Below are 14,526 nucleotides of genomic sequence, written 5' to 3'. Positions count from 1 at the left end.
GAGCCGGCTTCCCGGCCAATCAGCATCGTGCCAGCCAAACAGCATGAAGCCGGCTTTTCAAGATACCAGAACTTCCGGTCAAAGGGAGATTTCCTCTGACCTGCAGTGCCGCGAGGGAACATGGAGGCGGCTTCCCTGCCAATCAGGAAGCTGGGCAACGGGTAATGACTCGCCACCTGGCTTCCTTATTGGTCGGGAAGCAGGCTCCATGCTGATTGGCTGGGAAGCCGTTTTCCTGGGCAATCAAGAAGCTGGGTGGCGTGTATTGACACGCTGCCCGGGTTTCCTGATTGCCCGGGAAGCCAGCTACATGCTAGCGCAAGTACCAGTATCGGTACTCGAAAGATAAATATCGGTACTCTTGATACTGAAAAACCAGTATCTGTGCATCTCTACTACCAATAATCAATTGTTAGTTTGCTGTTACGCTTACCGCCAACAAGAACCAATGGCCAACATTGAGTTCAGCTCAATATGTAAAGAGAACCTGCCACTTTGCCCATTCAAAGCAAAGTAACAGGTCCTCTTGACAGCGAAAGTCCGCTGATACTCACCTTGGCCATGTTCCCCATGCTGCTTTGTTTGTCCGTCAGATTCCTTGGAAGTTCCCAATGCTACTACGTATAGGAAGAATTTTACCTTCTTGTCCCAGAATGCAGTGCTTGGCTATCATCGGCCAATTGCTAGGCCCACAAGCTGTCACATGGAGGAGGAGAGATCATTAACCCTGCGTAAGCATTAACATTGATGCAGGGCTTAGCCTCAGGACTTAGTTTCAGGGTTTAGGAAAAGTGAGTATCACTGAGTTTAACAGTTGCATTTTCAAGAGAACTTGTTACTTTCCCTGATTTGGCAAAGTAACAGGTCCTCTTTAAAGAGCCACGCTTAGCCCATTCTCTGATATACAAATGACCTCTGCACACATCTGTGTATGGACTACAAAAGTCATATTACGGAGCAGCAAATATGAATACGAAAGTTTGTCATAATAACTTCCAGCAGGAATGTCCCTTTACTGAGGCAGCCTGAGGTGGTTGCCACAGGAGGCAGCTCTCATTGGGTCACATGGGGACCCAGCAGGGCCATCCCTATGATGAGGCAGCCTGAGACAGCATCTCATTGGGTCATGAAGGGACACACCTGCCGCCCCCTTGCCAACCAGAGCTTCCCAGGTTGCTAAGAGCTTTTAGCAACCTGGGACACTCTGGCCGGCGTCCCGCCCAGCTCAATGACATCACTGTTTGCCAGGAGCTAAGTGGGACGCTCTGGCTGGCGCCCGGCCCAGCTCAATGACATCACTGTTTGCCAGGAGCTGAGTGGGACGCTCTGGCTGGCGTCCGGCCCAGCTCTTGGCAACCAGTGATGTCAGTGACCTGGGCAGGACGCTGGGCAGAGGTACTGTGCAGCTCCCAATTGCTTCCCTAGTGCACCACCAGCACCACCATAAGCCCCGCCCCCTGCCTCAGGCGTAGAAGAGTGAAGGGACGCCCCTGACTTCCAAGCAAATGGTATAATAATATCTAAAAAATGACTTTACACAAAAAATAAAACTTCAGATTCCCTTTAACATTATGAGAAAACATTTTATTCATATCATTTTATTTTAGAAATTACAGCTGTTCAGTTAAAACAGATCAGTAGAAAATATAAAAACATTAACAGACTTCATATTTATAATATTTTTCATGTTTTACATTATATATTTTTTTCTTTTCATGAAATTCCCCTCCTCTTTGCCTCTTGAGAACACTGTCCATGATAAAGCATAAACATGCCTGAAAATATTTCACGTAGTACTTGTAGCTATTTTTTTGGCAGCCATGACTACATCCATCACAAAACTATAAATAAACTTTAAATATTATTACATAAATAATGATTTAGCCTCACATTTGTAAATATCACTAAAGAAAAAATATAACACATTCAGATTTAGTGCAAATATAGTGTGTCATACATTTTTTAACTATATAGAAAAACAAAATATATAGGTAGCTTATGATCTCTTTTTTTTAAAGGGACTCTGTCACCTTTTAAAAAAAAAATAAAAATAAAAAACATCCAGCAAAAAAAAAAATAGACTGTCTACACTCACCTGCTGCCTGTTCCTGGAATCTTTGACCGAATATTTTTTATATCTGACATACTTCCAGGTGTGTCCGATGGCTGTATTCCCCTGCCACGTGCTGTGGTTTGATCTGCTGGCCCCTACATCATAAGGGGTGTTGAAAAGAACCACCTTGGCCAGTGGGGGACACAGCCATCTGATAACCTTCTGGTTGTGCAGATTTATTTTGGCATCTCAGGATTCGCGGAAATGGGCAGCAGGATTGGTGATTATAAATGCTTCTCGTCTTGCAGGATTTTTAAAAATCTTATTTAGAAAAACCAAAACAGGGTCACTTTAATATTCATAAATACAGTACAGAAAAATATAAAAATGTAGAACACCGTGTAAAATATTAGTCATTTTTCGATAATAATAGTGAGTTTGTAGGTTTGAAATTCAAAACAAGACATACGTACGGGGGCTGCCATTGCTGACCTCCTTTTAAAAATGGAGGTTTCCTGGTTGTCTCCGTCTTCGCTACCTTTCGATACTGAGCTGAAACAAGCCCTTGTATCAGAGTGAAATGGAAACTCTTAATCTACATACTTGTGCAATGACTACCAGGAAAGAAGAGGTCGGCAATGGCGGCCTCCATATTGCTTTACTTTAGGTTTCCTTGAAGGTAAACCATCCTGCTTGTTAATCTTTTTTTTAATTTCAATTTTCTTTTTATTGTTATTATTTTTTTCCATCACCTACGTAAAATGATTACTTTATAAATAAATATTTATTACAGAATATTACTGAGTATTTCTCTAACATTTAGTTTAGAGTAACTACTAGGCTTACTAGTGAGAAATCCCAGCACTGCCTTTTCCACTTGTTGACTGCTTCTATCTAATTAAACATACATGTCAGGTAGAAGACAACAAGGGGGATGCGTCCCTCCTCTGACTTGCTCAGCTGTGTTTGTTTCATGAATAGCCCTGTACAGCAGGAGGATAAATGACACGGGCTATTTAGAACATATACAAATAAAAAAATCACTGCAGAAATGCAAGGGTGTTTCAGAGTTGCAATAGTTTGTGACCAATGCATGCCTTTAAAAAAGAAATATTAAACAAAACACATTTCTTTATAGGCACCATGTTAGCGCCCTAAAGAAATCCAAATACCAGCAATCGTCCAAGTATTGTGTAAGAGTCCAGTATCACTGTTGGGTCCTGTAGTGACATAAAGCGCCGGATTAACTCTCTCTTCTGCCCCAAGGCCAGGTACCTCAACGCTCCCCCATGTATGCAGGCTGCATACAAGTGATCTCGGCGACATCGCCAAGATCACTTGTACAAAACAAGCGGCGGCTCCCCCGCTGTACATTCAGCCCCGCTTGCCCAAAGCAGGGCTAAATGTAGAAAACAGCTACCCGCCCAATGCCCAGAACTGCATGCCCCGTGTGTCGGGAGATAGGAATTGCACACCTCTGCTGCCCCTCTACTTCCTGCTGTCCCGAGGCCAGGTCTTGGTTGGCCTTGTAGGAAATCTGGCCCTGGTGGTGGGGGACTCAACGCTCCCGGGAGTTTGGAATGTCGAAGTCACTGATGGAAGCTGCAGCTCTGGACCACAAGGGTGGGAGGACACATGGGTCACTAGACAGATGAGTATCACAGCTCTTCTCTTGCAGGTTACTGATATCTGGATTTGTTTAGGGACCTGACAGAGTCCCTTTAGACAGCAGCTTAAGTACATAGAGAGTCCTGCATAATTATTGTAAACAGCGCAGTTCTCATCAGTGTATTTTAGCTCAGTGTGCTTTTAAATCTTGCTTGCTCACAGCAGCTGAATAATACAGCTTGTACTGTATATAGAATACATTATGTGTACAGGACATCCTCCCCCTGGAAGATGCAAGCAGAAGCCATATGAAAAATGCAACAAAACACATCACATTCACACACATTGAAAACCGCACTTAAAAATGCAGTGCGTTTTCTTAGGTGGTGAACTGTGAATGGAATACATTCATGGAAACGAGTAGTAAATATTCTATGAGAAGCTTTCACAACTGTAAATATTTTAAATATTTCAACTACAGTGAGCAACAGTAGATGCCTATACACAGCTCATATCCTGCCCAGTAATGTCATTGTAATGAAGGGAAGAAAGTCTGTCTGTGGTTTAAAGTGATCCTTTCCTTAAAGACATATGGGATCTGCCACTGCTAGCCTAGTTAAAAAAATTCAGTTTTTCTGCCTCTCTGGCATAAGTACTTGCTGAGCCCTAATTTTGGAAATCAGAAGGTCAGAGTAAAGTCTGGGGTACTTATCTGCATTCAGCATGCAGCTCAAAGTATTAAAGCCAGGGGAACCTGGAGGTTGCTGTAACAATTGCTGTAACTATTTAGAAAAGTGCTATCAGAAGTTAGAATTTATTGATTTGTCTTTGACTGAAAGCCCATTTTAAACTCCATCAAAGACTACAACACTGCTGTGTGTTTCTCTACAGAATGAACAGCGTTGTCACCCTATTACAGGAAGTGGAAAAATAACCCATCTATCAGCAGGAATTACAGGTAAAAGAACTCAGTTGCAGGGGTGAATCAAAAATACAAAAACTGCTGCGTAAATGCTATTAACAGACTTTATCCTAAATGTCATTTTTGATTTTACCCATACTGCTTAACTGAGGGAACTCTGATTTTAGCGTAGTTGCCCTGCAGTCCCTCCCCCAGTTACAAAGCATACAAGCCAAAGTAGGTGGCTCCATCTAGGCCCAACAGGTAGGACATTTCTGAAGTGTGGGTGTACAGCTTATCTCCCTTTTCCAGTTGAAACACTCCTCCTTGGAAGATGGACTTCCTCCATCCCAGGCCTAATTGCCCATTTGTGGACTGGCCTGCTTTTTTCTCCTCGCAGACCGTCTTCTGCGCATGGAGCAGTTGTATCGGGGCTTCCTGCCGTATGGATTTCAGGATCACAGCATGAGAAAGGAGGAAGGATGTCAATTTAGGGCAAGTTACAACTTCAAAAGTGACCTGGGTGTAGACAAAGTAAAGGCCCTTCTGGTTGATGTGCACCTCATTGTTAATTAGTGACAGATTCCCGTTGATAAACGTGCTTTCCGTATTATTGGTCCAGATCAGAACTCCATTAATGGGTGTGGTAGCTAAAGAGGAAACAAAAATTGTAATTGTTGGTAAATTTAACAAACACGAATCAAAACTCAGACAGACAGGGCAGTCATCGTAGAAGAGGGAAGAGGAGGGAGAAGGAGGGGTATAAAGAGGAAGAGGAAGGGTCAGGGGTGAGGAAAACGAAGGGGGTCAAGGAAAAAGAGAAAGGCGGTGAGGGATGGAGAGGAGGATGGTAGTGTAGAAAGATGGGGTACTTGAGGAATTAGAAGACAGGAATGCGGGAGAAGAAGGAGGGGTGGGGTGAGGAAGAAGAGGGGGTGGGGGTGTTCTATCAAAGATTATGACTGGGTTGGAATGTGTGACCGGTCACGTGGTCACACATTTTAACGTAACCACGCCCACTTTTTCGGCGGTTGAATATGTGACTGGCAAAAGGTGAAGAATCCCAAAGCTTTCTCAGCTATTTTAGAGCAGATCAGCATCGCAGATGGTATGTGCAGGAGAACCGATCTGCCCTGGAACAGCTGACCGGTCCTGAAATGTCACTTCTATCTGACTCTGTGGAATGTGAGATCCCACTCACAAAGTCGGATAGAAGTGACAGTTCAGGACCGATCAGCTGTTTCAGGACAGATCGGTTCTCCTGCACATACGATCTGCGATGCCGCTCTGCCCTGGAACAGCTGAGAAAGCGTTGGAATTCTTCATCTTTTGTCGGTCACATATGCCACACATTCTAACGCAGTCACAAAATTTGATAGAACACGGGATATGGAGAAAGGCTGCGGGGGATGGGAGAAGAGAGAAGGTGGCGTTGATAGAAGAAGGTTGTAGAGAGGGGTTGTGGGGAAGATACAGAAGCAAGAAGAGTAAACACAAGGGAGAGGGTTGGCGGGAGGAATGAGAGGAGACTGGGGAACATAGAGGTGTGGAGTGGGATGAAGGAGACAAGAAGATGAAGGAGGGTGGAATTTCAGTTATAATTTAATTTTTAAAAAAAGGCAACATGATTAGTACCTTCGAGATGAGCAGCAGGTACCTGACCTATGGCAGAAGGGAAACATTTGAATTAATTTTAATAACTTAGAGGGATCAGGAAATCAGCTACATTTTCATACATCCCCACAAGATATAAACATAGGAAGTAAAGTTACCATCTGTTTTTTTTAAGGTGGAAAAACAAGCGTTATCATCCTGATACTTTTTTTTGCATAGTCACATATTGAGTTCAACCTTTACCATCGAGTTCAACCTATTACTTGGTCACTGACCTGGAACAAACACTCAGCCAGAGAAGTGTCAGGACTTCTGATTTGAACATACTTGTTCCATATCAATGACTCCTCTATGACCTCGTTGTCATTTGTGGATTTCATTAACTATTAATAACATTATCACTTCAACTTATTCATGAATGAGTCTGACAAAAGCACCTAAAATTCCCCTAAAGGGTCAGTCCTCCCAAACCTGTTATTCTGATTCTGGACTAGTGCCCCTTGTTCTAAACAGCCACCAGCCAATCTTGGGCAGCCTCAGCCATTACAAGGGGTTTGCAATTTCCTTAAATATTCAAGTATATTTTTCTGTTTTGAAAAGAGTAGGAAATATTTAACCCCCCGTTGATTTTTTTTTTGGCTGTGTTGCACTGGCGAAATTTCCCATTATTTTCTCTCCTGAAAACACAACAGGAAGTGAGAGGAAATCTCTCTAAAGTGAGGAAAACCCCTTCTTAGACATGTTTTACTAGAACAGCAGTCCCTCTTAGGTCAATTCTGGTTCCTGTGGAGGAAAGAGTAGTCTGGAAGTACCCTATTGTGCTCTTCAAGTCCCAGCATTCAATGCACCCAGAAAAACACACTCTCGCCCACTGCTCGTCTGTTCATCCCAACCACCTGTTGGCTGATTGGTTGGAGTTCCTTTTTACTAGAACAGGTGTCCCCATTAAGACCATTCAGGCTCCTGTGGAGGAATGAGTACTCTGGAAGTACTCTCTTGTGCTCTTGAAGTCCCAGCATTCAATGCACCTAAGCAAACTCACACCCGCTTACTCTGGTCATCCCGCCTACCTGTTAGCCGATTGGTTGGAGTTCCTTCAGGTACATTGAATGTTGGGATTACTAGAGCACCGGAGAGTATTTAATGTGTACTTGTTCTTCTACAGGAGCCTGGAGGGTCAGTTATCAATGATGTATGCAACCACCACCATGGCCATGGCAGAATTTAAGTTTAGATAGAAAAAAGTAGAGCTTTTATAATGCTAATTTAAAAATTGTGCTATGCTCATTACCATTTTATTTTGTAAAATAAAGGCACAGTTGTCTTTTAAGAATGCAGAGGTGTATTAATCTGCCAGGAGTGGAGCTTTGAGACAAAAGCATATATTTTGGGTGACTTTGGCTATCTATGTGGCCTTATAGTGACCTTGTCATGGGGTCAACAAAATTCATAGGCACTACCTTGAAAATGAAGCTGCTTTATACATACCTGCCCATCTACCAAAACAACTCCTTGCGTTGCACCCCCTGCTGGTCACTGTGGTTCCTGCTGCTGACTCCTAGTGACTGCAGGACACAAGAGTAACGTAGGGGGTTGGCCGGAGAAACCAAAGCAGCCAATGGGAGAGGCGCTATTTACCACAACCGTCATTATTAAATCAGATTGGCACCAGGAGCTTTACTACAGAGTGAAGTTTTAGCAAATGGTTCAATGGACAAGTATGTATACTTTTTTGGGGGGATAATGCCTGTAAAATTTTGATAACCCTTTTGATGACTACAAAACTAAACAAAGGGACATTAATACACATACAGTAAGTCTTTAGTCATACCTCGAGTTCTGGTCCTTCTCTCTTTTTCTTTCTGTGGAAAGAATGGAAATGATTATTATTATTTCAAACAGGCAGCAGGAATGAAATTTGACATAAATTATATCTCTGGCCAAAATGTTTTGTAGTTTTGGGAATGGTGGAGAAAGTTTAGCTCCTCTGACAGGTTTTTATTGCCCCCTCTGGAGAGATTCGGCTTCTCTATTTATTCTGGTGACTATTGACATCATGGCAGAAAGAGATGAGAAATCCAAAATTCTCCAGTTGTCCCCAGACCAAAAAAATGAGGGGGAAACTTCCAACAGAGATACCTGGTCTAGTGACAATTATGGAAAAGCGGCTTGGCCTCTCATGTTCTGTTGTGTCTTTGGTAAAAAAACAGCACCAAAAAAACTTACAGGGGTTCACATCATTCCCTACTCTACCCATAACAAGCAAAAAAGCTTTGCCTATATAAAAATTCATAGTTATATTCAACCTACAATGGAAACATTTAAAATCAATTAAGAAAGCCTAAAAAAATGTGCTTTTTCTGTAATAAGGAAAGCCCTGCAGCCATCCTGCACCAGATCATATGACTAATATCAAGGCGTGGGTCATGAGGTCTCTGCTCAGGAGGAGAATCTTGGGGAAGCGACACCAGGAGACAAGCAATGCCACAGACTTTGCACTCTACCGGGATTTATACCTTACCTATCGGATCATAATACCTACAGAGACTATAATATTATCTCTGCAAAAGCAACAAATACCCTCTAGATGGAGATCCCAGGACAGAAAACTTTCCATATACACAAAATAATATAATACAATATAATATAATAATATTATTCCATTTTGGTCTTTTTGGTAACAATATATATAATTTTGATTCCTATTTTTTATGGAAGGCCCATATTATATTAGAACAACACTAGACTCAGTTATTGTATTACCATATTAATAGAAGCATTTCAACGAATTCTCCAGATTTCTTTATCAAAATCAAGAAAATGAAAACATAAAATTTTGCTCATCCCTATTAGACACATGTTAAAGCATTAAAATTCTACAAAATATTATAAAACACGTTTTAAAAGGAGAAGGCATGAATCAAACATGTGGACATCAGCTTAACTTTTCAGCCATGTGACAAAGTAGTACCATCAAGGTGTGATGTATGCTTTACACATGCACACCAGAAAAATACAGGTCTGAAAATGTATGCGCTTTCTTCCAATATTTGTGCTGCTCAAATTGTACAAAAACATCTGACTGGTGGCCATACACTGCTCAAGTTTCAGCGGAGTCCTGCTGACTCTGCCAAAACTCAACTACTGTGTGGCCCCATTGCCACCCGTCCATTCAACAAAAGTCGATAAGTATATGACCAGCTTAAGTCTAACTGAAATTGGAAACAGGCTTACCTTTATGGGATTACCGGCAGCCAAACCCAAAAGACACAGCAGAAGTACGGTACTCAGCCTCTGCAAGCCCCGAGCGGTTCTGGGTAATGTCCTAGACATGGTTTGTGCGAGATATGAGCTATGTCGCATGTCACAGGATGCAAGAGACAGCAAAGGCTAAAATGTGCTAGTAACCTGTCTTATAGCCTGCACAAAAAGCAAAGGTGGGAGGGAAGGGAGAGTGTGAAAAAAAACGAGGGGAAACCCACAATCTAAATGCACACAGGAAACAGTGACAGAGCCTGCACAAAAAGAAAAAAAAAATCCCACTTACACCGATGAGGTTGATCAGTATTCTAGGTATTGGTACCCACTCTTTAAAAGTTTGGTAAGATAAATAATTATTTTAGTACTTAGAATGGAAAGTGAAGTGTAAAAAAATAATAAGCTGATAAAATGTGTAAAGTTTATAAGGAACTTCAAAGTATATTTATAATATGAAACGCAGAGACAATGTTTTGGTATGCTGATGCCGTAAGAGTTCCCTTCACTGAAACTAAGCCCAACCCCTGAAACACAACCATCCACCATAATCCCCCCTCCACCAAACTTTACACTTGGCACAATGCAGTCAGGCAAGTACCGTTCTCCTGGCAACCACCAAACCCAGACACGTCCATCGGATTGCCAGACAGAGAAGCGTGATTGGTCACTCCAGAGAACACGTATCCACTTCTCTAGAGTCCAGTGGCGGCGTGCTTTACACCACTGCATCCGACACTTTGCATTGCACTTGGTAATGTAAGGCTTGGATGCAGCTGCTCGGCCATGGAAACCCATTCCATGAAGCTCTCTACACACTGTTGTTGTGCCAATCTGAGGGCCACATGAAGTTTGGAGGTCTGTAGCTATTGACTCTGCAAAATTGCCTCAGGGGCAATAAGCATTTACAGGATGCACTGATGCACTTTAAGTATATACTTTTAGTACTTTAAATTGTTCAATAGGTTAACGATATACTTTTTGTAGAACCACGGCCCATTTTAAATACCTGCCACAACCCTAAAGTACATTCTCCGCCTACAATGGCTTGCTTGACGCAAAGCAAAAAAAGGTATCCCTGGAAAATGTTTTGAAATGTTGAAAGCTATGCTTGCCAGGTCCCCCCCCTCCCCACCCCCCGGGGAAAGCAGCGTATCCCCATGTGGATGAGGACAAGGGTCAAAGAGGTCCAAAAGATATGTGACGGGGTCTTCTGCAGGTGAGGGGGCTTATTGGAATAATAAGTAGGAGCCCCTATATATATAGTTCTCCTCCCCCTTGTGAATGAGAAAGGGGTACTGTACATAGTATCATAAAAAAGAGAGTTTGAACGTAAATATAAACATCACACGTATGAAAAATGTCTTTTATTACAGAAAACGTCCCCTGAAGTAAATCCATCGCCAATAACATTGCTCAGCAATGGAGATCCTCGCCATTCACAATAAACATGGATTTTTGGCTACCCCCGGAGGAAATCTTCTGTTCATCGTCAAAGAGATACACTGTTGTTTTAAGAAAACATATTCTATGACTAATGTAAAATTTTACATATCCATCATAACTCCTACTCACCTTCTTCATGTATTACACTCATCTACACTCATCCTCTGTCCATATGTCACTGGGGGATCAGTGCTGAAAACCTGGGACTGTCCATATGTCACTGGGGGATCAGTGCTGAAACCCTGGGACTGTCCACATGTTACTCGTGGATCAGTGCTGAAACCCTGGGACTGTCCGTATGCAACTGGGGGATCAGTGCTGGAAACTTGGGACTGTCTATATGTCACTAGGGGGTCAGTGCTGGAAACCTGGGACTGTCCATATGTCACTGGGGGATCACTGCTGAAAACCCGGGACTGTCCATATGTCACTGGGGGATCACTGCTGAAAACCTGGGACTGTCCATATGTCACTGGGGGATCAGTGCTGAAACCCTGGGACTGTCCACATGTTACTGGGGGATCAGTGCTAGAAACCTGGGACTGTTCATATGTCACTGGGGATCAGTGCTGAAAACCTGGGACAGTCCATATGTCACTGAGAAAAAAAAAACAACAAGAAAAAAAAAAGACACAGTTCATCACATTTTCTCATGACCATGTCATTTATGGTTTAGAATGTCGCTGTAATCTAATATATGTCTGTCGTACCATCCGCCCGCTGAGAAAAAGAATAGGCGAACACTGAAGATTCATCACAGACGGTGACCCAGACCACAGTGGGATTTTCCCAGAGCGAATCCAATGCAACTCCCCAAATTTGACCATAGAGTAGGCACATTCCAATGTAGAAAACCACGCTGCCTCACGTGCCAATTCATTACTCATGGACAATCCAAATTCACAGATAGCGCCAATATAAACCACTCCATCAAACAATTCATCACATGTTCTCATGACCATGTCATTTATGGTTTAAAATGTCCCTGTAATCTAATATATGTCGGCCATACCATCCGCCCGCTGAGAAAAAGAATAGGCGAACACAGAAGATTCATCACAGACGGTGACCCAGACCACAGTGTCCCACAACATTTTGCACACAAACATAATAAGCACATTCAAGATCTGCAGGTATTTGCCATCGAACACATCCCTGAGCAGTATTCAGCACCTGAGCGTTTCCAGCGGCTATGCAGGAGAGAAACATACTGGATATATCAGCTCAACACCTTAGTTCCTAATGGACTGAATGAGGGATTGGAGATTCTCACCCTCATCTGATCCAGTTAGACCAACCATCATGGTTTCCACACCTCAGCCCCCATTAATATAGACAGACCATTACACCCAACCAGAAGGCACACAGTCCCATTAGCCATCCAAGTCATACATGTTTTTAATCTCTTTAATCCTTTTAATTATTTTAATCCTTTTAATAAAACATAATATAATACAATAACATAATATAATACATCCACATAACTGAATTTCCTCGATTTTTCAACCACTTCATGTCCCAAGTCTTTTTAGCCAGCCAAGTGCTTATCTGATTTGTATTGATGAACCAATTTTTAAATTTTTCACATGAAACAAACTTATACAGCCCCCTTTCTCCCGTAATGCTATAAGGTTTCAGCTGTATAACACAAACACCTTTTCACGGCAATGTTGCCCCATACACTGTTCGTCCCTGTAGCCCCGCCCACCTGTCATTTCTTTAAACCCGGCGGATCGCCCCCGAAAGAATCTTTGCCATCCCCCGCACATTACTGTTTGTGGCTACATATAAACACCCCCCATCACTCATCAACATCCCCCTCACTGTCCACACACTCAGAATAAGTAAATAATTCCTGCCCGAGCCATCAGAACACATCGGCAGAGCTGCAGAGCGCAGCAGATTTCTCCTGTGTTACTCCGTCCACCGGCCTTTTTTTAAACCCGGCGAATCTCCCGCCAATGTCACTCACTTTTCCTTTCGAGCTTGAGAAAGAGGATCTCCTCGAAACGCGTTGCTCCTTCACCACTGCCCCGTGCACGTCCTTCTCCAGCTTTCTGCTACCTTCACTCCACCACTTCCTAAAACACAGCGGCTAAGATCAGAGGCAGCCTCTCCACTAGCCCTCGGGCACACAAAGCCCTCAGTCTAAATCTGTTCTTCACTTTATTATTTTATTCTTTTACCCCCGGGTTCACCAACATACCTGATGACATTAATTCCAGCCAGTTTTAATGTCCAAACCCTAGGACCTGTTTTGCCTTGCCCCCAAGCCCTCATCTGGAGACCACCACACACTGACTACCACCACACAATACGTCTCGCATCGCCAGAACCTCATCGGGGCCTCCCTTGCCCGGATCCCTGGCACCCCAAGTAAGTCCCCACTTTTTGTTAATTTTTCTCCATTTGCATCCCACAGACACTGGTTGTCCCTACACTATTCACACTCTCAGGATTTGCGCTCTTATTGCTTTACTTCCATATGTCACTGGGGGATCAGTGCTGGAAACCTGGGACTGTCCATATGTTACTGGGGGATTACTGCTGGAAACCCGGGACTGTCCATATGTCACTGGGGGATCAGTGCTGAAAACCTGGGACTGTCTATATGTCACTGGGGGATCAGTGCTAAAAACCTGGGACTGTCCATATGTCACTGGGGGATCAGTGCTAAAACCCTGGGACTGTCCATATGTCACTGGGGGATCAGTGCTGGAAACCCTGGGACTGTCCATATGTCATTGGAGGGATCAGTGCTGAAAACCTGGGACTGTCCATATGTCACTGGGGGATCAGTGCTGGAAACTTGGGACTGCCCCTGAAATCTAGTGACAGTTTTATTGATGTTATATTACAGTGACGTACAAACCAAAAAAAACAACAAATCTAATGCTTCCATTAAATTTAGGAAGTGCTACAGGTCAATTATTACTCTGGAATTATTTGCGGTTATGAAAAGAGGAAATTAATATTTGGTGTGTGCTGCAAAACTACAGAGAGGAAAAAATAAAATGTCAGCATGTATGTGGAAGCGTCTAGAGTGACAGACACGTGGAAGAGAAGGAGGAGTATAATTCAGTTATGTAGAGCCAAAGGAAATCTCACCGCTCCAATTCCTCAGCCGTCATCAGGACTCCCCAGGTGCTTATCTAATAGGTGCGTCTCCACCTCGGAATGTAGTAGTGTGCGAACAGACCGCACTATCCAGACAATTCCAATGCTTCATAATTCAGTTATATTTAAATATTATTCTTTATTAATAATAACAAGCGATGGAGTTCAGGTTCCCCGCTGCTTTGGGATTGTGATGAAAACCCGTGGGATTTGCAGTTTGTGCAGCGTAAATTTTTGCCAAAAAACTGCAGATTCAGCGCAATGAGGAACAACCTATTATTGCAGTGCCACAGCCTTACCCTGGTTTATGTGTGGAAACGGTTGTCTCTCTGCAGAGGTCTGACACTCCCCCTGCTGAGGCAAAGCCAAAGCTCTCCAATCAGCACATTCATGTCCCCCCGCTGATTTGGAGAGTTCTGACTCAGTAGAGGGTGTGTCAGACCTCTACAGAGAGGTCTTCCCCTACAAGGGGCAAGGGTCCTTCTATGCAGCATGTTGGCAGGACCCAAGCTTTCCTACTCTGATTTCTTTT

General features: G+C 43.2%; 1 protein-coding gene across 1 annotated transcript; it reads right to left on the bottom strand.

Annotated features, from left to right (window-relative positions):
* Positions 1-4,778: 4,778 nt before the first annotated feature.
* On the bottom strand, positions 4,779-14,008 carry LOC108793733 (lymphotoxin-alpha-like). The gene is made up of 4 exons (XM_018564760.1): positions 13,986-14,008; positions 12,850-12,958; positions 8,008-8,038; positions 4,779-5,212 (listed from the first exon to the last, which is right to left on the bottom strand). Exons 1-4 carry the CDS (start codon positions 14,006-14,008, stop codon positions 4,779-4,781), a joined length of 597 nt encoding a protein of 198 aa, XP_018420262.1.
* Positions 14,009-14,526: the final 518 nt, after the last annotated feature.

Source organism: Nanorana parkeri, unplaced genomic scaffold, assembly GCF_000935625.1.
Source record: "Nanorana parkeri isolate BGI_ZX_2015 unplaced genomic scaffold, ASM93562v1 scaffold779, whole genome shotgun sequence".
Taxonomy (NCBI): Eukaryota; Metazoa; Chordata; class Amphibia; order Anura; family Dicroglossidae; genus Nanorana; species Nanorana parkeri.
This window is presented reverse-complemented; position numbering and strand designations above follow the sequence as displayed.